The sequence below is a fragment of the Falco cherrug genome, chromosome 1 (genome assembly GCF_023634085.1).
Source record: "Falco cherrug isolate bFalChe1 chromosome 1, bFalChe1.pri, whole genome shotgun sequence".
Lineage (NCBI taxonomy): Eukaryota > Metazoa > Chordata > Aves > Falconiformes > Falconidae > Falco > Falco cherrug.
Window position 1 is genome coordinate 45,467,487 of NC_073697.1, and position 24,276 is coordinate 45,491,762.

At 35.1% G+C, this 24,276-nt stretch overlaps 1 protein-coding gene across 1 annotated transcript; it reads right to left on the bottom strand.

The window, feature by feature from the left end:
• Positions 1 to 1,741: 1,741 nt before the first annotated feature.
• On the bottom strand, positions 1,742 to 23,833 carry RNF212 (ring finger protein 212). Its single transcript, XM_005446383.1, has 12 exons — positions 23,722 to 23,833; positions 22,065 to 22,126; positions 17,993 to 18,067; positions 14,972 to 15,028; positions 11,641 to 11,699; positions 9,426 to 9,490; positions 9,267 to 9,336; positions 8,425 to 8,470; positions 7,042 to 7,105; positions 5,155 to 5,227; positions 4,182 to 4,378; positions 1,742 to 1,779 (listed from the first exon to the last, which is right to left on the bottom strand). Exons 1-12 carry the CDS (start codon positions 23,831 to 23,833, stop codon positions 1,742 to 1,744), a joined length of 918 nt encoding a protein of 305 aa, XP_005446440.1.
• Positions 23,834 to 24,276: the final 443 nt, after the last annotated feature.

The window sequence follows — 24,276 nt, forward strand, 5'->3', positions numbered from 1 at the left end:
ACAACTTTGCAGCTTTATCATCCTCATATTCTGTCTTCATTTACAGCTATGCAATTAATAAGGGCTGGGGTGGGAAGGAGGGAGAAACAAAATTAATGAAAACCAGATATTTCACCTGATTGTAGAATACAACTTTCAGCAACTATAAAACCTTTGCAGGCTTGGATGATGACTCTGCAGTGTTGCAAAAGAGAAATTAAAAAGAATACTGTCTTGTGATCCAAACAAACAGAAAATCATTGGGGCACAATTAATGAGGAAGCCAACAATCATTTTTTACTAGTCTCATTTTTCAAGCTATTCTAACTCATCTGGAACTAAAGGAGAGTAGGAATTCTAAAAAGTTGCACCCCACTTCTTTAGTTGTTTATGTCTGTGGTACTGTAAAACTAAATCTTTCAAATGGAATTTTTCTTGAAAGGAAATTTACTTAGAAATGTTATCTAGAATTGGAAGTATAAGAAATTGGGAAGGAGAAAACACACAAACTTTCCCATGGTAAAAAAGTAAAAAGCAGTTTTACACTGAAATAAAGGAAATGTGAAGTTTAAAATTTGTTGTGGAAGCCCCTGCTCCAGAAATGTTCATAAAATTTGTTTCTCCATGTATTTTATTCTCATTCAAGGGGCACACTTGCCCGGTAAAACTCATCACAGTATCTAACTGGGGAGATGATAGAAGAACAATGAAATCAAATACAGAAAGAGTAAGAAAATACATTCACTCTGGTTTTCTGGGTGAATTAAACCACTTTGTCTCAGCATTACAAAAAAAAATATAATCCTTTATAATTTCTTTTCTGTTCTAACTTTTCTCTTAGGTCAAGCAAAACATTTCAACCCAAAAGAAATTTATCATGTGCTCAGGGGACTTTATCTCAAAAAGCCAGCTTTTAGTTATATTATTTTTAAAACAGTCCAGGTAAAGTTAGGGCCGAAACAAAACAAAGGTGCATAGTTGATCACTCAGTCGTACCAAAATCTTACACAGTAATGGTGGGAATTCCAGCTTAAGAGTTATTCTCAAAAGAAGAAGTTTTCATTCTGGCACCCTGCATTCAGAGTGTTCAGTTGCTATTCCTGTATGAGAGTAAAGGTAGTCTCCACTGTGGTTTATCTCTTCATCCCAGCTTCCCCATTTCATTCCATTTGGGGAAGAAACCATTCTACCTAAATCAGATGGTAAATATCTTGGAGTGTGGAATAGATAATGTATTATGAGCTCAGCAGGGCCTGCTAGAATGTAATATCTCTCAAACCTTACCCCTTTACAACAGTGCAAGCAAAATAATTTATTGAGTACGAACCAAGGTTTAGAATTGTGGAATCAAAAATCCATAAATTAATTGTTTTTTAGGACTAAGGGTCATTTCTAATCCTGTACAGATGCAAAAATTTAAAAACAGAGTTCTGCTGCAGCTCAATGCATTCACAGCAAAAAATGCTCATTGAATATAATCATGTTCCGTTCTAACATTTAGTTAATAAAGACTGTTTATTTATACGATATATTTTAAGCCAAAATTTCTAAGAGTGGCACAAGGATTTTGTACTCCTGTTCAAAACTACCATAGATGTTAACCAGGAAGATCAGTGATGTTTTAAATACATTATTAATGCTGAATGGTTAGCTGTTTTATTCCATTTTGACACTTCATAGAAATTACAAATAGTTTGATATCCGAAGTCTGTGTAGGGCTTCTCCAGATGCTTATTAACCAAAACAACTCACAGATGTTTGCTTATCTTTCTGTTGAATGTCCTCCAAAATTAGTCGATCCTACAATAAGAATACAAGTGCAAATGGGAAAAAAATTAGTCACACTAAAGGAAAACTTTATTCATGTAAACTTATTCAAGGAAGAGAGAAAGGAACCATTATCAACAATTAGAACTAAATCCATACATTTTGATGAGAACTTTTCTGGAGCTCTTTTTATGAATCTAAATAATAATAATTGTATTTATATAAAAGAACTGGTTTCTCTTTCCCTAAAAGCATTTTTGCTATATTCCAGTTTCAGCTACACAAGTGAATGCCAAAAGCATTGCTCTGCATATGAACTGCAATTAACCTGTAAACATACAGCTCAAAGTTGACTAATATGTAAGTTCAATACAGCTGCTTTATTTTAACTTTGATTTCTACTACAGTATTTACAGATTCTATCAGGTTTGTGCATTATTTCACATGCTGTATCACTGTCCACAAATTCCACAAAAAAAAAAGCCAGTTATGATGTAAGCTTCTACAAACTATAAGCGTTCATATCTTGAGTACGAGTGAATTTCTTATAATGTCTTGTTTTGGTTTCATTAAGTTTCATGATCTCAAAACTGCTTGGGATGTGTTACTCTTGGAATAGAAAGGTCACATTTATTAATATGGACTGAAAAATGCTTTATAGTGAATTATCCTTTTAATGTAAATAACAAAGATTTCACTTGTGATATAAACTCTACAATATGAAGAATTAGGTTTCCAAGATGTGATTGGTCAGGATGCTGGACAAACTCATCTAGGCTCCCTTTCTCACAGAAGGTTGGACCAGATGATCTTTCAAGGTCCCTTCCAACCTGGGCTGTTCCATGATTCCATGATTTTATGAATTAATCTGCCCAAGTGCATTTCCATATCCTTCTTGGGCTGGTCTCTATGCAGCTCAGCTACTTTTGCTAGCCTTATTCTGCACTCAGCAAATAATACCATGGACTACCTCTTTTTTTACTGTCACTTGTGGACATTTATGTGGGTGTCTTGACAGCTAGTTCTCTAAGAAATGTGAAGTTGAGACAGGAAACATGGCAAATGAGAGAACAGCACTAGGACTGAAAAAAGACATCATGGAATTGGGAAGATTACTCCTGAAATCTATGAATGGGATAATAGGTAGTTGTAAAAGAAATTACGTTAATATTGTACAGAATATGGTATAAATCACAAGCAAAAAATGATCATAATTATAATCTAAGCCTTTTCTCCCAGACTGTGAAGGTAAAGAGCACATGACAGGGAAGTAGAATGCTATAAATAACAATATTTATAAAACATAACAGTAAAAGACTAGAAAAAGCTTTTGTCTTCTATAATTTTTTCCCCAACATTTCCTTATTCTTTGCTTTTTTGTTTGGTCTGTTTGTTTTAACTATCCAGACCATCTCCTTTCTACTTTTCTTGCTTCATAGGAAAAAAATGGCCTTTACTGTCTTCTCATCTTTTTCCTTTGGTCCATCCTGCTTCCTCTTTCACACTAATATTCTGCATTCTTATCGCCATTCTAATAAATTCTTTAGTCTGCTTCCTCTATAGCCTTTTTTCTGTCCCATGCACTGTTCTGCGTTCCTTTTCTACTCCTAACCCTTTTAATATCCTCACCTTTTTTTCCTATTGCTTAATACATCTTCCTTCCTCCTCTCTGCCTCTTCATCTGCTCATTCCCTATCCATTGTTCATTTGCAGAATGAGTTCACTCATTTGCTCCTTTCCATTAATATTCTCTAGTTCCTAATAACCAGGTGACTAATACTTCACTTCTTTCTCTCAGAATATTGCAGTTTCCTTTTATGTTAATTTTTTTCTCTGCTGGACATAGTGAGATGTCAAGTGTCACCCACTTTCTAGAACACACAATTCAGTCACAGGGACCGTCTCCCATTCATTCTTTTCATTATAGACATTTTTCCTCCTTCTTTCCCATGTGTCAACTATTATGCTTTATTAAAGGACTCTTGTTTATTATCTCTGTCTTGCTATGACTCCCACTGAGTTCACTTTACTTCCTCCACTCATGTCTTTCTTCACTCCTTACTTGACATTTGTTGCAAGATTAGTTTTTGCGAATTATTATATGTGTTGATTTATTTAGAACTGATACTTTCTCTAGAAAACAATTATGGACATTATCAGATTTAAATCTCTTTTAAAATATCATTCTGAGGTGAAGCAAGAATATATTTTTACAGCAAATATTCTATCACACAGAAGACTAAGGCACAATACTGGTCATAAACATCAACATTTTGATATTTTGCTGATAGCCTATTTCCAAGTTTGAAATATCATTTTTGTGTTGCTTAATTTATTTCTTATTTGCTGTTTCCAGTGAATAAGTAATAAGCATGTGTTACGGTGAAAATTTTTCAGGAGGCATTAAATGTTGTTATTTCATAAAATGTACTTGCCTAAATGTTGTCTTTGCAGAAGTCCAGAGATGGTGATTGGTTGTCTTGTTACAGATGGCTGTGGGGAAGGTGATGTAAATGGATACAAAGGAGGGGTTCTGAAATCAGAAGTAGCCCATGACCCCCATCTGCTACTTTGTGATCCAGATGGTGACGTAAGTGAACATCCACTATGCGGTAGTCTTATAGGTGTGGTTCTGTTAATGACATTAATTCATGGATATGATTTGAGGCTACTTTCATAGTACAAGAGATTTCAAAACCACTTAAATTCATAGTGCTAATACTTTAATAGAAAATGCCATAAATTGTTGTGTTCTACACATTCCTTATCAGATTTGCACTTCTTTGGGATTTTTACATATTTTAAAAAGCAGAAGGAGAAAATATATGAGAATCAGAGATGGAAAGAAGTATTTTGTTATGTACTTTAAATTTGTGCTGGGAAGATATTTTTGGCTAAATGATCATAGAGAACAAAAGTACTTTTTCTGGAGCCATTCCAAGATTTTTCTTGATGTTATTAATTCTTACAGTTAGAGGCATTTTCAATGTTCAGATTGAAAACCTGAAACACCTGCTACACACTGCATTAAGATGCTCAGGTTATTCAAAGAATAGCTCTTGTGTAGATATTGTGTTGTCATCTCTGATTTTTAGAAGAATTATAAAGCAGACATGTTGTTGCACTTCCCTACTATAAAATTACTACCCTTTGTATAAAAGCACCATGACTGTATATGTTCACAGCTACAGGAACTCAGATTATCTCTGCACAATTTTGAAGAAAGTGATTTCAAAATAAAAGATTCCAACAATAACACATTTGTATAGGTAATAGCTAGCCTGCAAAATAATATTTCTTCAGATATAGAATATAACCTTTAAATGTACAGATTAATACAGGACATACAAGAGAAATTATGGAAAACAAAATAGGAGACAGTAACATGTTGGAAAGGTATTTAATTACCTTGTGGATCCTGCCCTACTGTTTTGACTTGACATTAATCCAGATGACTGAGAACTTCTGTAGGATACACTACCTGTAAGAATCAAATTTTTGAAACAGGACCAACATGAATTACCCGTTTTACTTAAGAGAGAGCTTTGGAAACAAAGTTTGGTACTTTAAGTGCATTATTTTGGACAAATTCATGATTGATTTATTCAAGAATGAAAAATAGTGCACAATTACAATAGACAATGAAAGATAAGGAATTGGCTGACAAAATAAAGTCACTTGAAAAGGATTAAAATACCCCTAAAAATTAATAACGTGTTTTTACAATTTAGCACAGACAAAACATTTGCTGAGGTATGAGTTGTCTTACAGTACCTCTTGTTGGAAGATCCAGCAAAAGTGAAAACTATCAATAGATCTCAGCAGCACTCCAGCAGAGGGTAAAGGTGAAAAGTTGTCTTTAGTCTTAACAGATTAATCCTACTTAGAGCTTAACTGTCATGAAAACATAATATTGCATCATTCCTGCAAATCTTTTTCAAATTAAACATATATGTTTGTTTCTTTCACCTTCTCTCATTTATTAGACTATTATTAGACTATTATTAGACTATCAAGATAGCTCTGCTGAGGTACTCCAGCTCTTCAGCTGTTCTTTTTTGCCCCGTCCATCTCGGAGAGAGAAACTTTCTTTAGTGCAACAGTAAATCACTGTTTCTACTTGCCCTTACTTTTGCAAGTATGCTGTCTTGCCCACTGCAAAACTTCATGGGCTGATTCTGAAATGTGCTGGACACATAACTGTTCTACATATGATTTTATCATCCTATTAAATATCTATTTATATTTAGACACAATAAAAAAACAGTCGACCTCAACTCTTGCTATCTTGTTATTCATAAATTTATAGGTAAGCATGCATTTAGGAAGGATCTGAATATATAAATCAGACTTAACATAGAAAAAGCAATTTTTTTCTCCTTCATTACAATTGCATTGCAATTGTATTTGTCTTCATTTTGGGACATTTGCACCATGTGAAAATACAAGAGTGCTAAAAGTTCCTTATGTGGCTGGAGATGGACTCTATTAACTGCTGAAGCCAAGTGAAATACTGCCTGAAATGGACTGTTACAGAAACATGCTGAATGTAAAATCAAGAATGAGATGGACATGTAAATGGTCAACTTGCAGAGCATTAGGAATTCTGGGGAACTCCTCACAAATAAACAGTACTCATGGAGACTGCATTAATTTCAGTAGGCTGTTATTCATGACTTATTTACATCAGTGTAACCCAAGCTCTGCAACAGGCCAGGAATGAAAGGAAGCACAAGCAGATAAAATGTCTTATACTCTATTAGTCCTATGGTGAAAAAGAAAAAAATAAATCACCTTTCTGAAGAAATTCTTGATCTCAAATTAATTACCTTGCTTTTTATGAAATACCTTTGTTACTTTCATTTTGTTTCCCCCCTTCTTTTCATGTGGTTTTTAACATGACATTATGGACAATGTTAATTTCTCGTAACTATAAACAAATTATGAAGGTTAATAGAGGGTCAACAACATATATTGCAAGTATGCCTGTTCTGTTCAACCATACACATCATTACAGTATTTTCTTTGCAAACATTAGCTATGATTGCTCAGCAAAAATCATTTTGTTTACAAGTAATTATTTACACAACAGGGTAGGTCAGTACTAGGAAGACTTACTTCATTCTTAATTTTTAACCATTTCCCATCTGCTGGAATGATGTCTACATGATAAGTTCCTTATACCTTAACACAATTCAAGTTTACTCAGTAAATTGCTAATGTATGCATTTTACTTCATTAATCCTCTTAATGTAATGCAAATGTTATCCAGTTATAAATTTTACTTTTACTCACCCATACGTCCATCTTGTGGTGGAGTTATTAATGATAATCTTGTTGGACCTGTTGGTGTCTCAGGCTAAATGAATGTCAAGGTATTAATTACAGTGTAATATGTATGTTAATAATGAAGATACTTTAAGTGATATTGTTACATTTTTAAGGTCTGTAAAGCCTGCAGATTTCTGGTGCTTTCAGCTGCCAGTTTTTTTCATAACCTAAAATGCAAAACCTTAGAATTAAGTTATTATTTTTTAGAGCTCTGTGGGGTGGTTGGTGGTGGGAGTACATGTCTTTTAGTTGTATTCCAAGAAGTCCTCTCTGTCACATTCAGATAAGAAAAATATCAGACACATTTTCTGTGCTGAGATCCCATTCTTAAGTTAGTATCTGTTCCTGGATGTTACCTCTCCTAATCAGAATACTGATACAGTGAAAAGCTCCTGCCTTCTTCTCATCTTAGAGATGTCATTCAAAGCTTGCGATTCCCTACTCAAATATCAGGTTCTAGCACTGCTTTCAGACCGTTGGCTTCTACACCTAGTTTTTTCTTAACATATGAAGGTACTATACATGTGTTGATGCTCCTGAGCATAGGTGGAAGCAAGATCACCTGCTCAAGCAGCAAACAAAATTGTTTATGAAAGGTGAATGATAACGACTGGCTTGATTTGTGGCTTAAAAAAAAAAACCAAAACACTTTTATCCATCATAAATGAAATTTCAGCAATGTTTTGAAAATCAGTGTGATCTGAAGAGTGCCATGTGATTCACTTCTTCTAACTTCAGATATCTGCATTGTTTGCACCCAGATTGATCCCCCAAAATTCCCTTTGTGGTCAAGGAAGAGAAACAGGAATGAGACCAACAAGTTTCCTTTAGAATGAGATGAATCACACATACTAATTCGTAGGTTATAATGGAAAACCTGAGATGCTAGCACAGATCTGCACTGCAGACATCAACATGAGGACTAGTAAAGGTAGAAACCTTACACAAATTTCCATTTCTTAATATATTAGAACTTAAGTTTAATTGCAACTCTCAGTTTCATGTATTAATAACATTCATTTTGGAAACAGTTACAACATTTTAATAATATAAACATACTGAGATTTCAAGAATTTGCCATTTAATTTAGCATCAGAAATGTAAAAGCCTGTATGTGGCATGTGGAGAATGTAACTCCAGAAATCAATGCTGTGATTTATTCCCTTTTGGGTCCTTTTTCAGGAGTGTCTGACTTCTACTAATAATCAAGCATAACTGAAATCAGCAAGTAAATAAGAATTGTTTTGAATGTGGGAGGGGAATCATATTTTTTTGCAATATTAACAGAGCACAAGAAATCAAAAGCATATATATATCTATGTAAACATACATACAAACGTCACTTACTTTCCTCATTGGTGAAGGTACAGGATCAATCTCCATTGACTCCATTCTTATAATAAAGGTGAAAATACGCATGACATTCTCATAAAATTAACACATTCTTTATGACTAAAATTATATTTTCATGTTAGATTTTACTAATAATGGAAAAGCATAATATATAATGCATAACACATAAGAGTATTTAGAACTTGTTCCAAATCCCAGTAGCATTAAGAAAAAACTATTAATTGATTCTGAGCTTTGGTTTAGACATTTACAGAGAAAGTTATTTTATGACCGGCATTGTTATTCTGATATTTAATTTGGAATATATATGCATATTTATATATTTGTCACTTTTCTCCAAAATGAAGGCATTCTGAAATTTTATATTTTATAAAAAATAAAGCCACAGTCACAGGTATAGAAATCTGTTAGCTTGAGCAAGCTGTATGGTCCATTTATATAAATTTAATCAGCCTTACTGGAGTTCATCCCATCTAACTTCAGATAACTACAATGTACATACAGGTGTCTGTACAAGTCATTAATTTTTTTCCTACAGTCAGTGGGAAGAGTTCCTCATTAATTAATCAATCTATCTATCCAGAAAGTCTTTAGGATAAGGTGCATCATGCCTTAGAATTTTTTCCAGTGAGTACAAAGGCAATGTATACAAGTAGCTATTATGTACACTTGGATAAATAAGACCCTCCACAATTCTTCTGTACTTACACAGTTTGCAGAAAGAAAACACAAAATCAGAAAAGTTATTTTAAATTCATTACAAAAAAAATAGTTTTGTGTATGAAATATCATATTGTCTATGTTAAGATTTTCATTGACAACAGATTTGTACCTACATTTCAGAAGCAGAAGGATGACTAGGATGAAGAGAACATGAGGAACAATCATTCTGTTTTCTTGAAGGAACTAAAGTCATTAATAAATTTAATATTAGAACATAGCTATATCCAGTGATAAGTTTTCCATAGTCAGTATCTTAAACCAACACTTCTTACTGGAAAGTGGATTTCTACTTGTACTGGAAAATGGTAGTTGTGTAGTTTGTTCAGGAGGCTTCATACTAATGGGAAAACAGAAGAAACAACAGATATAGATTGAAAGCTGGTTTGGTTAGTTCATTTGTCTAGCTGGTCCATAAAGCACAAAATCAAAGCATTTTATCCATCATTAGCTGTTTCTAACACGGCACTGTTTACCATGAAGCAAAATAACCATCTATTTGATAAGCTATTACCTTCTTCTTTATATCATAATGTCTCTATCAGTCACTACATGCCCAGGAATACCAATTTAGGATAACATTATGGCAAAGTATTTTATGGAACAACAGATGTTAAAATACAAGTCTTAACTGCAGTTGAGCCAAAAAGTTTCGTTTTGATCTATACATTTCCCAAACTTTAAAAAATCTAGTTTTCAAAGGAAATGTTGGCATATTTATGCTGTTCACCAACAGCTACGTAAAACTGATAGCTTTGCCAATAACCATAAATAGGAGGAATATGTCTACTGGGCATGCAAGGAGAAGCCCTAGCTCACGCTATCTTGGTAGAACTGTGAAAAATCTGAAGTTCAGTAAGAACTCTGTATTTGGTATAACCAAGATGCTATTTATTTGAGATGTAATCAAGAAAAAGGAGGCTGTGGATAAAAATATATAAACTATGACAATCCACCACTTACATAGTTTCCTTCACATTCTTTTGCTTTCAGTCATATTACACTAAGCATCATAAGAGACCATATTACAATATTAGGTGCACATCAGAGTCAAAAGAAAGTCTATACTGATGAAACACAGAAAAGGAATAAAGATCAACAAAATTTGCAATTAAATTGCTGGCTTCATGAACTGGCTTATTAAGGAGATTTCAGCATCCTTGATCACTGGTATTCATAAAGGGGCATTCATGAAGGGCTTCTCTTAAAAAGATAGATCCATAGTGAGAAGTACATTGTAACTATACACTATGTACTCTTAACACCCATATTCACTAAAAGGCAAAAGCAGACCAAGACTGTTAGGGTTTTTTGCCAGTAGTTTTTGAAATCTTAGAAAATGGGTAGGATAAAATAGGACATAGAAACAAATGTTATATAGAAAATGTAGTGATTTCACCATAGGTGGATCACAGTAGATGTCTGATATCTTGTTTATTTGTTTTATGTAAGCAGATATTTTAAAACAGTAGTAAGATAGTACATTTTGTGTGTTAATTCAATTTAAACATGAGTACCGTATAGGCCATGTGGACTTTAAAGCAGAGATAAGAGCAATTAATTTGGGTAGAGTATAGCACAAATAGTATTACAAGGGAAACAACAGAAAAGGGTGAAGAGAGTGCAGAAATGTTACTAGTGATGTCCCCTTCAGTTTAGTCTTGCAACTGATCCTGTTTAATACACTCCCTGATGACTCAGGGATAGCCCAGTTTGTGAAACCTGAAGACAGGAAGTTCTGAAGATAGAAAGTTACATCAGTATTGAGAACTACATAATGACTTTAAAAATTTGCTATTTTCAAACAAATAATTGAAATAAAATATAATTAAATTAAAAGTAATAACACAGAATGCACATAAGGATCATAAGAACTTTGGCTATAAATTGGAAATAAATGAGATTAAAAGATTAATTTGTATCAATTTATGTGCAGGGAGATAATGATGAGCTACCTCTTGGCTGTCTCTGATGCATTTGTGAAAAAAGACTAATTTAAAATAAGTCAAGTTGATATCTACTAGAAACAGAAAAGATAAGAATCATGTTACAAAAATCTGATAATTTTGTAAATGGGATAGATACTAGGAAATGTTATAGTACTTTCCAGGCTGATGCTGGAAAGCCTATTAAAAAAAAACCACAAACACGTTCATGTAAATGCAAATAAAAATTTTAAAACAGAATACACGTACGATATGAATTTCTAAAAGTTCATTTTTAAAGTAAATGCTTTGAATTATTTGTATTAAAAAATAAAAGGATTCCTTCCTGACAGGCTTGATAAATGTGAAGAAAATGGACCTGATGACAGAAATCACTGTACTGTAATTTACAATTTCTGTAAAAATATGCTTCTTCTATTTATACAACACAATATATGAGAAAGGCAAACAAAGCATGACTTTTTTTATTTTTACAAATTAAACATATTGTTGTTTGATTACAAAGACTATTTCTCATTTACTTTTGCTGCATTAAACATCTTACCGTTGTATCTGATGCATTTGTTGTGTTACTTTCTTGAGAGATTCTTCCAACTTTACTGTCTGTGAGATAATCATAGATTTAAACAAAATCAATTTGTGTGACACACAACTTCATCTTCATACAACAGTATTCTAAAGTGTTGAAAGGCTGTTTTCTTTTGGTTTTAATCTTAGATTGGGCAAGACTATAGCTGTTATATGGATCCATTGAACAGTCAGTCTGAAAATGTTTCTTTTTGGCAGTTACAGACTTAGTTTGACTACCTTTTGTTAGGTGTGCTAGTAATATTGGATAAATGAATACTAAGAAAAGGGCCTAAAAATAGTTTGCTTATATTTTTCTTCCTCTTTTCCATATCTGCTATAAAAGTAATGTGCCTTTTAATATGGAATTATTTGGAAAAATACCAGTAACTATACAAAATACCAGATAACATTTTCCTATATTTGTCATTTCAGATTCAAAATTTATTCAGTTTTTTAGAGTATCTATTTGTAATACGCTCATGTGAAGAGTATTTCCTTTCATGTTATAGACACAACCAAAAATATCTCCATTAAAGAATGTTACGAGCTTGCAAAATTAAAGAACATTAAGGTCAAGAACATTAGGTCAGCTCCCTAGTATGTGTATTTTTTACAGTCTTCCATTACATGATCATACATTATATTTTATGAAGGATGTAAAAATTCATTCAATAGTCTCAATACTGCATCTATATTTTATATTTAATTACCATTGTGTGACCTTAGTCCTTCATTACTTCACACTTTTCATATTTTGATTTGAAGACAAATTATAAATTTTCACGTTAACTTTTCATGCTTCTCCTCATAATATTATTTGAATTCTTTAATATCATTACCTGATACACCTTTATAAAATCATGTTGTTTATGGGCAATATTATTCTCTTTTTGCAGATGTAAAACTTTGCAAAGCAGATTAAAGACAAAATCAAATTTACATAAGATCTGATTTTTTGTATTTTTTTTTTTCCTCGACGTGAGAATTAGTTTTAATTAAGAAAGTAACCAGTACAGATGTCAGCAAGAGTGTACTTTACCCTGTCACTCTGCAAGACTGGGTCATTTTAAGGCCAAAACACCTTAAAGGTGAATAACTATTTGGTTTTCAACACCTTTGGGTCCTAGCACAACACAGGGTCTAGACTTGCCAGGAATAAGGACATAAGTGCCCACACCACACACCATGATCTGTACCCCAGTATCTGAACAACTCATAGAAATAACAATAAAGAAGTTTCTATCAAGGTCATAAGAGCTGTTGGTTGACAGTGACAAGGAGAAAGGAGACCACAAAGATGGGCAAGTGTGAGAGCCTGGGTGTGAATTTCCTCGTGCAGTACTTCACCTTTTCCAAAGGCCAAGATCTGCAGAGTGGAGAGTGGCAGGAAGAAACACTTGTGTCACAGGCAGATTTGTGCTTCCTCAACTCCCCAGGGATTGGCCATTTGCCAAATTGATTATACTGTAAATCATTCTTGCTCTGTCCTTTTCCCACTCACCTTTATCTCAAAGCCAGTGGCTGGAAGACTCAAATGGAGATTATAACCCTGAGTGTGAGCATCTATTCCCACTCTTTCATCCTGTGTGCCTCTGCCAGCTGTGACCTAGCCTTCCCCAGTTCCTTCAGACTCCCCCCTGTAGCCCTGAAAGAGGGAGCATTGCTAACTGAAACTCACAGGAAGGAGATGGGTATATCATTGCACAGGGAAACTCTACTCTTCCTTGCTCACCTCAGCCTCACTGTCAAACCATTTCTCTACCAAAATGGCTTCACCGGTGCTAGCCATAGCTGCATACAGCGTATTTCAGACAACCAGACTCTTCTGACCCCAATCCAATGCAAGTAGTTTTAAAATACTAACAAATTCATAGAATGGACAACACAACAGAAACACCCAAAACAGCATGCCATTGAAATAGCAACGAACTAAATCTTCACCTGTTTCTGTATTGTCACCTAAACACCTTCCTTAGGTCAAGCAGTGTCCTTGAGTATTTTACAACCACTCTTAAATGAATATCTCAGCAGTGAATAACTTAGAAACTTACCATCAAAAAGTATCCACACTCTGCACAGATTCTTTGGAGATAACATTTCTATTTATGCAAAATTCTGTTAAGAACTTGATTTTACTTTGCCTGCATGTTTCAGTTTTACTATCTCAAGTTAGTACAATACATTAGAAAGGGGAATAAAATCAGGGTATCTCCATTGCCTGGCTTTGAAAGCAGGGCAGAACCTTGAAAGAACTGTATCAGATGCTCTCCTCACACACAAAACAGACAACTGACCAACAATATGAGTTTCCATCTGTCATTTCATACATAGGGCGCCTACTGATGTGTCGATTCACCGGTATTTCCAAGCAGCTGTAAGTAATGTACCTGACCATGTCCTTAGAAATGAACGAAACAGCCAACTATTTTATCATTTAGAAGCATCTCAGAAATGAAAATTAAATTTTCTTTCCAACCTACAGAGGAAGAGGCATATTCACAAGTTCAGTACATATTCTCTGCAGAATAATTAATTTTGCTCCTTCTATTGAGCTACCCCTAATGCAGGGTACTAGGCCTTAGTCTTATTCTCTATTGCTCAAGCTTCTCATTTATTGTGTCAGCCCTAGTCTTCTTTTCCTCTAGGTTTATAATCTGAGTACCAGTCTCTCCCTGCCTCTTCCACTTTCTCCTCCACAGCTTGCCATACAGTGAATTCATTTATTCTCTCCCTGCCCTTTGACTGTCCATGTAATCTTGGCCACCCCACAACTACAATCTGTTTTTATTTAATAAACCCTTTTATTATTTAATAAAATAATACAAAACATAATTGATAAAGTCCTCAGATATTTTAAACAACTAAAAACTGGTATTTATAATGACAGAAACAAAGCAACACTGATAAATTATGGTAAGTATTCCACTAAAAGGTGAATATATTTTTGTTGCAGCACAATCAAACTAGTAGACTGCAATGAGGCTTTACCATTGGTCACAATTCTACTGTCTGTGCTGTATCTCCTTCCTCCAGAGGTCAGGCCACACTACACTTTCTCCATTTGACCCGACCCAACCCATCCTTCCCTCCCCATCCTCAGGGCTATTTAACTACTTATCAGGAATGAGCTACACCTGCACATCATCCATGTCAATCAACCCACTGCCTCTGAGGCAAGGCCACAGCTGCATGTTATCAATGCTAATCAACCCACTGCCTTCATTCCTCTACATATTTTCTAAAAATAAACCAAAGCAACAAGGCAAATATAAGCAATGAAAATAAGAAATCACAATTAGAGTTACCTTTTGCCTGTGGTATGCTAATAAATGTTTACGGTGTTTTTCTTGAAATTCTGAAATCTAAAAATAAATACAGTTCTATCAGCCTTCACCTAGTAATATTCACACAACCTCAGCAAAAAAGTGGAGAACAACTTCACAGTATTCAAATTCTTCTATATTTTAATAAGCATTTAACATATCTTCTTTAAATCCTCTGTGACAAAACATTCTAAGTTATAATCACTGATAAAGAAAGTATTATAACGTTCATTTGATCTAGTATGGCCTACCCTTGAACTGGTAGATTTATTTCACTGAATTTGTGTTTTAACACTGTGTTGTCTAACAAAGTAAAGGACATCAGAAAGCCAGTTTAGCTGCGGTGTTTCTTATTCGTTAGTTCTAAGCAAACACATAAAATTAATGGCAACATAAAAAGTAATGTGTCTTACTGGCAATTATAACTTGCCTTGTAAAAATATCCTGTTAATTAAAAAATAATTGTTAGACACACTGTCTGGTGGTGTGTAAGCACTTCTTGTGCCCAAATGAGGATCATAAACTATGACAGGTTAAAAGTAAAAACATACAAGGTAAGCAAGACAAGAGCTTGAGGAACAAATTAAAATAGGCAAGTTACTAATAAATCTTTCTTCTCACGTGTAAGAAAACTGCCAGAAAATGTGTAGGGATAGAGAGAACCAAGAAGAAACATTCGTGAGAACATAAACCCATAGCGGAGCATCTAATTGAAATGATTACTTTTATTCACTGTAGAAGAGCCTGGGAAGTTCCCACTGAATACTCATCAAAGGATCAGAAATGTCTTCAGAAGAACTGATGGAAGAAACAGCCACTCAGAAAATAATGGCTCTAAGCTGCCTCCCACCACTCAGAAATGAGGTCTTGAGTCTATAAAGGACATATCTGTTCAAATGTCAGTTCAGTGCTCAGTACCATTCAAAAAAGTAAATCAGGTCTTAGAAGTGGTTAAAAAAAGGAATAGGATAGGGGCCATCATTATTCCACTTTAAGAATGTATGGTACAATATCCTGAGTCTGCTTAACATCTCAGAAAGGATATAGTAGGTCTGGAAACAGTTCAGATTAATCAGAGGTATTTAAGAGCTTTAGTAAAAGAATGACCACATAGAATATGAGTCTTCATGGCTGAAAAAAAAAGACTATTGAAGAAGGGATGCATTAGCAGTCTAAAACTAATGATTAGCACAGATGGAGTGCATGGGAATGGTTACATTTTTTTCCTCTAGAGTGGGATTCGAGAGTATTGAATAAAACTAGCAGGTAGCAGGTTAAAACCCAAAAAAGGAAATCATCATCACACAGTGTATAACCTGTGGATCTCCCTTCCATAGTATGTGATAGATGCTAAATATTCAGAAAACAACTTGACGATTAAATGGGGGGAAAATGTCCACCAAAAGCTTTTGAAGGGGGCCTACAAGAAAGCTAAAGAGTGACTTTTTACAATGTCAGGTAGCAACAGGACAAGGGGTAAAGGCTTTAACCTGAAAGAGGATATATTTAGATTAGATATTAGGAAGAAATTCTTCACTGTCAGGGTGGCAAGACACTGGACCAGGTTGCTCAGAGAAGCCCCAGATGCCCCCTCCCTGGCAGTGTTCAAGGCCAGGCTGGATGGGTCTTTGAGCAACCTGGTCTAGTGGAAGGTGCCCCTGCCCATGGCAGGGGGTTGGAACTGGATGGTCTTTAAGGTCCCTTCCAACCCACATGATCCTTTGATTCTGTAACAAACTTTTGCCCTAACAGAGCACAAGATGCTTTTATGTCTTTTGATACTGTTAGAAGTTCTGAACATACCTTAATGCTCTAATTACACTTTAATATGTTTCCCATAGGCTATCTCAGACTATGGAAAACCCACCTTAGTCTTTTGACATCATGTCCTCTGTTTCCTTTCTTTGACATATTATGGAAGTTTGTATTCCTGTGTGGTGCACAGTATAGCTGTCTAAATCTGTTCAGTTTTCAGAATAACTGCTGATCATCATACCTGCTGTTAAAAAGTGTGTATGGAAGGACAGAGGAAGGCTTCTTGTTTACATTGTGTCACCTGTATACATCTTCAAAGGAGTGTGGAGAGGGACCATGCTCAGCCTGGGAGAAGTTTGTAAAGCATAGAGTAGAGCAAATGTGAATCCATAATCACCATGGAAGAAAGCAGGTGATCTTCCCTGGGTTACTTTTCTGCTGGATCAGGAAGCTCACCACAAGATCAAACAAGTACCAGTCCAGGGGAGGTGAAAATATACAATGAAGATTGCAGGTGGGCTCAGGGACAATGTACTACTACAGTTCAACCTAAAGCAGGTGAAAACACCACTGAAATGCTCAGTAAGAAGGACAAGGACAAGGATGGGTCCCAAAGCCAAGATTAAAAGATGCAGAAAATGAGAAGACAATGGGAGTTTATATGTATACTTTTAACACAGACAGCTACTAAAGCTCTGGGCTGGAAACTAAGCCTGAAGGAAGGGATCCTGCCTGGAGTTTACAGAAGGCAGGGAGGAAATTTACCTTGGATTTACCTTGGAATCATTCATTGCATTTATCTGAAAAAACATAGCTGTTTTGATTAAAAAAAAAAAAAAAAAAGAGGGGAAAGAAGGAAGGGAGAGACAAAGAATTCAGCTCAGGATTTTAGCCAGCTCAGGTTTTCACTGTGTAACTTTTTATTGCTGTGATTAGGGCACACTATCTGGGCATGTTTAAGGTTCTGGCAGATCTAATTTTTCATTGCATGACATTGAAAGTGATTTTACACTATTAAAATAACCAGAGTAGTGGTCCTCAGAGAGAGTTTGAAAACAGAAGCAGTGATTGTGATGAATAATTTATGCTTTCTTAAGAACTCTGAAACTGTGGAATTAAGGGAGTAAAGATGGTAATGGGCATACATTAATTTTCAAGCATTCACTCATATGTTTTTCTCATTTATACAAAAATCATTAGAAGTTGCTGATTAGTTCATAGAGTTAAAAACTTTTAGGGCAGATTCACCTGTGTTATTTCTTTTGCATATTTCTTGCATAACGTATCTATTCCCATGAACAGTGATTGAATATCAGGATTTGTCTACCAAGGAAAGAAAGTATATCAAGGTTAGCATTTTCATTTGCAAGTTATATTAAATAAAGCATGTTGTGAAGCATTCCTTAAACTGATCAATATACATAAATAGAAAATGGACAGATCAAGAGTAGGATGATACAGAAATTGACAACAAGCCCAGTTTCATTTAATGCCCTTATTAACCATCTGGAAGGCTTTCTGCTTTTGTTTAAATACATTACACACATATATGTTCATTGTAAATAAGAAATAATTTCCAGAGGACATTCAAGGAGGATATTGTGATCCCCTGGAATCTTTAGACCAACAGCCAAATTTCTGGCAGTCCTTTCCAGGCTTTTTGGTTCTCACCATCCCCAGCCACATGGATGCATCTTTTAATCAGTTTTGTTTGAAAGTCCTTTTTTTAGAATAGTTCCAATGCTGACTAGGATCCCTTTATCTCTCCTGCCTTTTAGACAGCAAACTGCTATCCTAGCAAAAGAATAAAAGCCCTAAAATGGCAGGTGAATTTTTCAGGTATTTTATGACTAAGACTTTTAATCAGAGATCATGATGTAGCCTCACAAATGGCCACTTGTATTTTTAGAAAATGCTGAGTAAGTGCCCTGTACCTAAGCTATCATTGCAATAAGGATATATTTATTATTTATGGTGAGAAAGAAATGTTACAAAATATAATGTGAATTTCAGAATTATAGTGACATTTGGACATCTACTCAAATCTACATAGCAAGGTAGATAACTTATTTGCTACTTTAATGCAGAATACATGTGTACATGTATTTCCAATGTATTCATTAGAAAACCAAACAAAATACAACAAGTAAATAGTTACAACTGTTATAGTATTAAGCTCAAATAGTTATATATTAAGAACTAACAGTGATCACATTTCAGTTACCTTCTACTGTAACAGTAAACAGCTTTTTAAAATGAGGAATCTAGCCCCACAAAAACCAAACTTCATCTACCTGTAAACTGTAAACTGGAATGTTCTCTTTGATATATTGTGATTGTATAATTGAAGATAGGTTTACAACTAGCCAAAAGTTAAATGAAAAAGCAAAAGCAATCCCAACATACCTAGATGATAAAAGAAGATTGTGCCAGAAAAAAAGGTATCATTTATGTAAGGAAGCACATTTCAAAATCCAGTCAAAAAGAACTGAAACTGTTGCAGGCAAAATCTAAATTAATCACAGAAGTACTAAAGAATCTCAAAAAGTTTAAAAAATTGAAAAAATTAAAAAGGGTGAATCATTGAAAGAAATAAGTACCTGTGAATGAAGCAACAGTTTTCTACACTACTAAGAAAATAGAAAGATAAGTGCTATCACTTAAATTAAAAATATTGCATTGAAATAAAAAATAATTAGGCTTTGGTCCATTTCGAAATGCACAAACATTGAGAGAGACAATATCTCTACCTACTCCAGAAATAGTATAACACTACTGGGAAGTCAAATATCCAAGACTAAATAACAGCTGTATTTGTCAATCCTACATTCAATGTGTGTTTATATTACATACTTTCAATAGTAAGAAGGAATTGAGTTTCATATGTATGAAAAATAATTATGAGAGGAGCTAAATTAATAACCTGGATTTGCAACAGATTTACATCTTTTGTTCCCCATAATCTGACATCAGCTACTTTGATGTTCTGTATAGCAATTCATCTGAGCAAAGATGGCATGCACTGTTTGGTTACTGTGGAATTGTGTATGTGGCTGCCAAATGCACTTTGGATTATTGATGAGCTGTACATGCATTTCTCTCACCAGGGGAACTAAACTGCTTTTCCTTGCTTTCCCCAGCTACTAATTTTTATAGAACTCACAGGAGGAAATTAATTATAATTGAGAGTTCCTCTGCTCTTTTGAATTTGGTTGACATTAACCAAAGCATTCAAAAATTTCCACAGGGTTAAGGTGAATTGGCAGGCAGAGAAAGAGGAAAGCAGATAGACAGACAGCACAGTCTGTCTATGGTATTTAAGTAAAGAAAATACAAACAAGACAAAAAAAGTCATCTAGAAAAACCAATGTACTTATAAAAATACATTTGGCATCTTTAAGATGTATTCATAGGAGGCAAGCTCTAAAAACCTATTTAGGGTCCTAACAAAGCAATGACCTTGCTGTAAATACTTATCAGATCTGAAAATAATAAAAACCAACCAGCTTCATTGATGATGTAAACTCTTTGAAATAAAGGTTTGTAGAACTCTGTTTATATTTTATCTGTTCCATGGAGGAGTAGCAGATGTTAAGATGATATTCTGAAATGATGAACAGTGAGATTCTGATTTCTCATAACACTTAAGCATCCTCTGGGAAAAAGCAAGTGGGGATCATAAGATATAAAGGTGACAAGCATGCATTACTGTAAGGATGAGAATATTTAAAGTGTAGATGTTGATTGCCCCTATATACAATTTAATGAGGAGTTCTAACACATTTATAGGACCTCCTACTCATTGGGAATTCTTCCATAGCATCAGGCTTATAAAGGTTACCAGGTATATTTCCACTCTGGTTCCTGAATTATAGAGCCATGACTTTTTTATATGCATCTTTAATTATCATTCCAATCATTTTATCTGTTCTTAATCAAGGCTAAGCAATCATCATTAATGTCTTTTTTAAAAGAATATGGTAATTTGTTTCCTTCCAGTCCTCCAGAACAGCGGCAGGTTCTAATGAAATTTTTGTTAGTATCCCAATCATTGCATTTTTAAATTCCTCCAAGGTTTGGTTTTTTTTTTTAAGAAAATTATCAAGTTCTGTTGAAATGCCAATCAGAAAAGACTGATCTAACTTCAAAATCAGCTTTGTTTTGAGCAAGGTTTTGGACAAGATGACCTCCAGAGTTTCCTGACAACCTAAATCATTCTGTGACTGAAATTAATAACAAAAATTCTACCCAGGGTAGGCTGATATTGAAAGCTTATTAAAATACCTCCTTTAGAAGTTTTATGAGAGGCTTTTTAGGTTTTTTTGGTTACTGTGTGCGTTATTCCTTTGTATTATGTGTGCTTTCTGTTATTTTGCTGTAATTTTTTATTTTTGGTAACATAATCTTCTTCACCCTGTTTCAGTCCTGCAAGAGTCTGTGCTTATAAATATGAAATCTAATGTTATGGTTTTTTACTTTTATATATACAGTATGCAGAGGTAAAGATTTTTGTATTTAGAGATACATCAGCTCAGTTTTAAACATATCTAGAGGAATCATGTCCTTCTTCAAGGTTACCTCTTCAGGGTTAGTCCCAAATTGTCCTCTATTTCACATACATGATTGCCTTGTAGCCTTGTAGGACTTCATGTATTAGCTGTTGTCACGGAAAACATATAAATGTTTTCACAACCCATTTATGAAATCAGCTAAGGAGAAGCTGGTTCCTGGGAGAAATGTGAAAATTAAATCTTTCTAATGATTTCTCATGAAAGGGAATCAAAAGCTATCCATTCTCTAGTGAATAACAAAAATTCCAAACAGTATTTCAGATCCTCACTTAATCACACAGCCATGAGGAAAACAGTTGAGCTTAAGAGAAAATGGGAAAAAAACCCCAATACACTTGAAAAACATTGATGTGCCACCATGCAAATTTTCAATTCAGTCCATTACATGAAACAACTTACTACAATCCACTTTATCTGATGTACAAATGACAAAGTCAATAGACATTTTTCCACATTTTGAAAGTAGCCACTGATGTTACACAGTAGCTAGTCGTGTTTCTTGAAAAGGTTGGAGTGATTTACAGTCCAGCAGAATCTGAAAACTTGGAAAGTCTCAATAGACTTTTATTTGAAGAAATCTGTAAAACTAAAAGCTGTATAGTGCATAAGTATCTAAGTCTACCAACCTATCATCAGTAAATATTCATGTCACAGTTGGCAAATAAAAGGGAAGTATTTTGCACATGCAAATAATTCAGCTGTTAAGCAAACTACAGATTAATGTAATACAATACTAAAGCTTCATTTACCTGTTTTGAAAGGACTAATGTACGACAAGGAGTTCTACAGATCAAACATTCATCTTTTTTGCCTGTAAGGTAAAGACACGTTTAAAATATACATCAAACTGAATAGATATTGAATGCATTTTTAATAGAATTTAATGCCTAAACCTCTGTTTGGAGCTTGTGGAGGGAATCTGCAAGTTATACAAGAAAATCAAATAAACATGAATAAAGAATTTGATCCTATAACCATTACACACAGTTGCACAGGGAAAATGCATGTGAATGTCATCAGGTCTTATTCCTACAAATAAGCATTCATGTAAATGATTTTATGAATATCATTAGTGTCACTGAATGCAGGTGACTTTTAGTTCCGTTGATTTAAATAGGACTACTTGCCCGGTTTAATTAAACGTATGCTTAAGTGCACTAATGAGTTAGAGTCAACCAGATACACGACTTTTTAGAGTGGAGCCCAGTCTGGCTCTCTCAATAAAATATATGAAACCTTAACTTCAAAGAATTACTAATTTTACCTTGTGAATTTTACTAGTGAAAAATTAATCAAATAGCTTTTTAAAATGTTATCATTTATTAAAATGTCTCTTTGATTACTTGCAAATTAATAGCAAATATTTCTAGTAAATGCATATTACTACAATATTTATAATTGGCAATTTTGCTAGCTGCTTCCTTTCTAAGGATTCCAACTATTAACATTTATAAACATCTTTAAAAGGTAAATACCTTTTAAAACTGATTATATTATTATTGAATTCATAGTAAAAAATGTATAATGTCTCAGGTTTTGTTCTGCCAAACAATATTAAGGGCATAAAGGAAAGCTGTCATTCAGGTTTCTAGGAGCCTGAAAGTTGTATTTAGAGGCTGCATTTTATGACCCTCTCTCCTCAACAGCAACCCTGTGAAAACTTTTATTTAAAAGATTTTAATTGTGAAATACAGATCGATCATTTATTCTGTGTGCCCTTACAAAAAACAGGGTGTCTGGCATGACCTCAAAGGGAAAAACATTGATATTTATCTGCTTTTTTTTTTTTCTTTTGAAAAGCAACTTCCTTATTCTGCTGTCTTTTCCACAGATCTTCATCTAAGCACATCACAGGAATCCCAGAATATGAGTCAGGCGTTACATAAAACACAGAAGAGGTTCAAAACATCACCTCCAGTCCTCCTAATGGTGCTGAAAATCTTCTAGTGTTCCATGACAACACTCAGATTTAAAAAGTCTATAGACTATTAGCAAAATATAAACAAGTCCTATGTTTTGCAGACTGTTTTTTCACTAATGAAAAAGCATGCCCTTTCCAAAATCACACAGAACAGAATCCTATCTTGTCTTTTTGACATTGCAATCATGGATCATCAGCATGCAGACTCAACTTTTATTAAAGCCTCCAGTTCTCTGTGTCTGAGGCTTGCTCTCAAAGCCACACTGCTCCAGCCAGAGCCATCTGGAGGCAGACACAGGTGGTTTTACTATTTAAAGAAAATCGATAGCAAGAATTTAGAAAGTTGGTTAACAAGAAGAAATGGTCAGGCCTTTCTTTTTTCCAAGTCAGAAATGTGTGCACTCCAGCACTGCCTGACCCACTGAAGCAGAGAGCTGGGCCTGAAGCAGAGGGCTGGGCCGCCCGGGGCCTGCAGCAGCCATTACCTTTCTGCAAGCAGATCTCACAGATAACATGGCCGCAGCTTGTGAGGCTGAACCGTGGGGTGGGCTTGCTGGGCTCACAGAAGCAGGCATTACAAAACACAGGGACGGCCATGGGGTGGAGGGGCAGGAGGGCCTGGCAGGGGGCATGTGGCTGGGGCAGATGCTGCCCCTCCTTGCTGCCCCCGGGGTGAGGCCTATGGGCCTCCCTCGCCAAGTCCCTCCAGCCTGTGGCACTGCCGGGCCCTGAGGTGAGGGGTGGCAGCGCCTCAGACCCTGGGGGGGGGGGGGATATGGATGTCAGAGGGCAGCAGAGTTCGACTCTCACACCCCAAAAAAGGGTTTTTTTCTGGCCCTTCCACTACCAAAGTGGAGAGGGGGCCCACGCAGGGGGTCCTGTCTGAGAGATATCACCCTCCCCTTCCCCCAAAGCAGGCAACTGAACAGCACCAGCCACCCGGGCGGGTGGGCGCTTCACCCCCAGCCCTCTCCTCCTCATCCATGAGGTGGCCACACAGCAGGGGCTGCCAAACGGACAGCAGGTGTGTGGAAAACCAT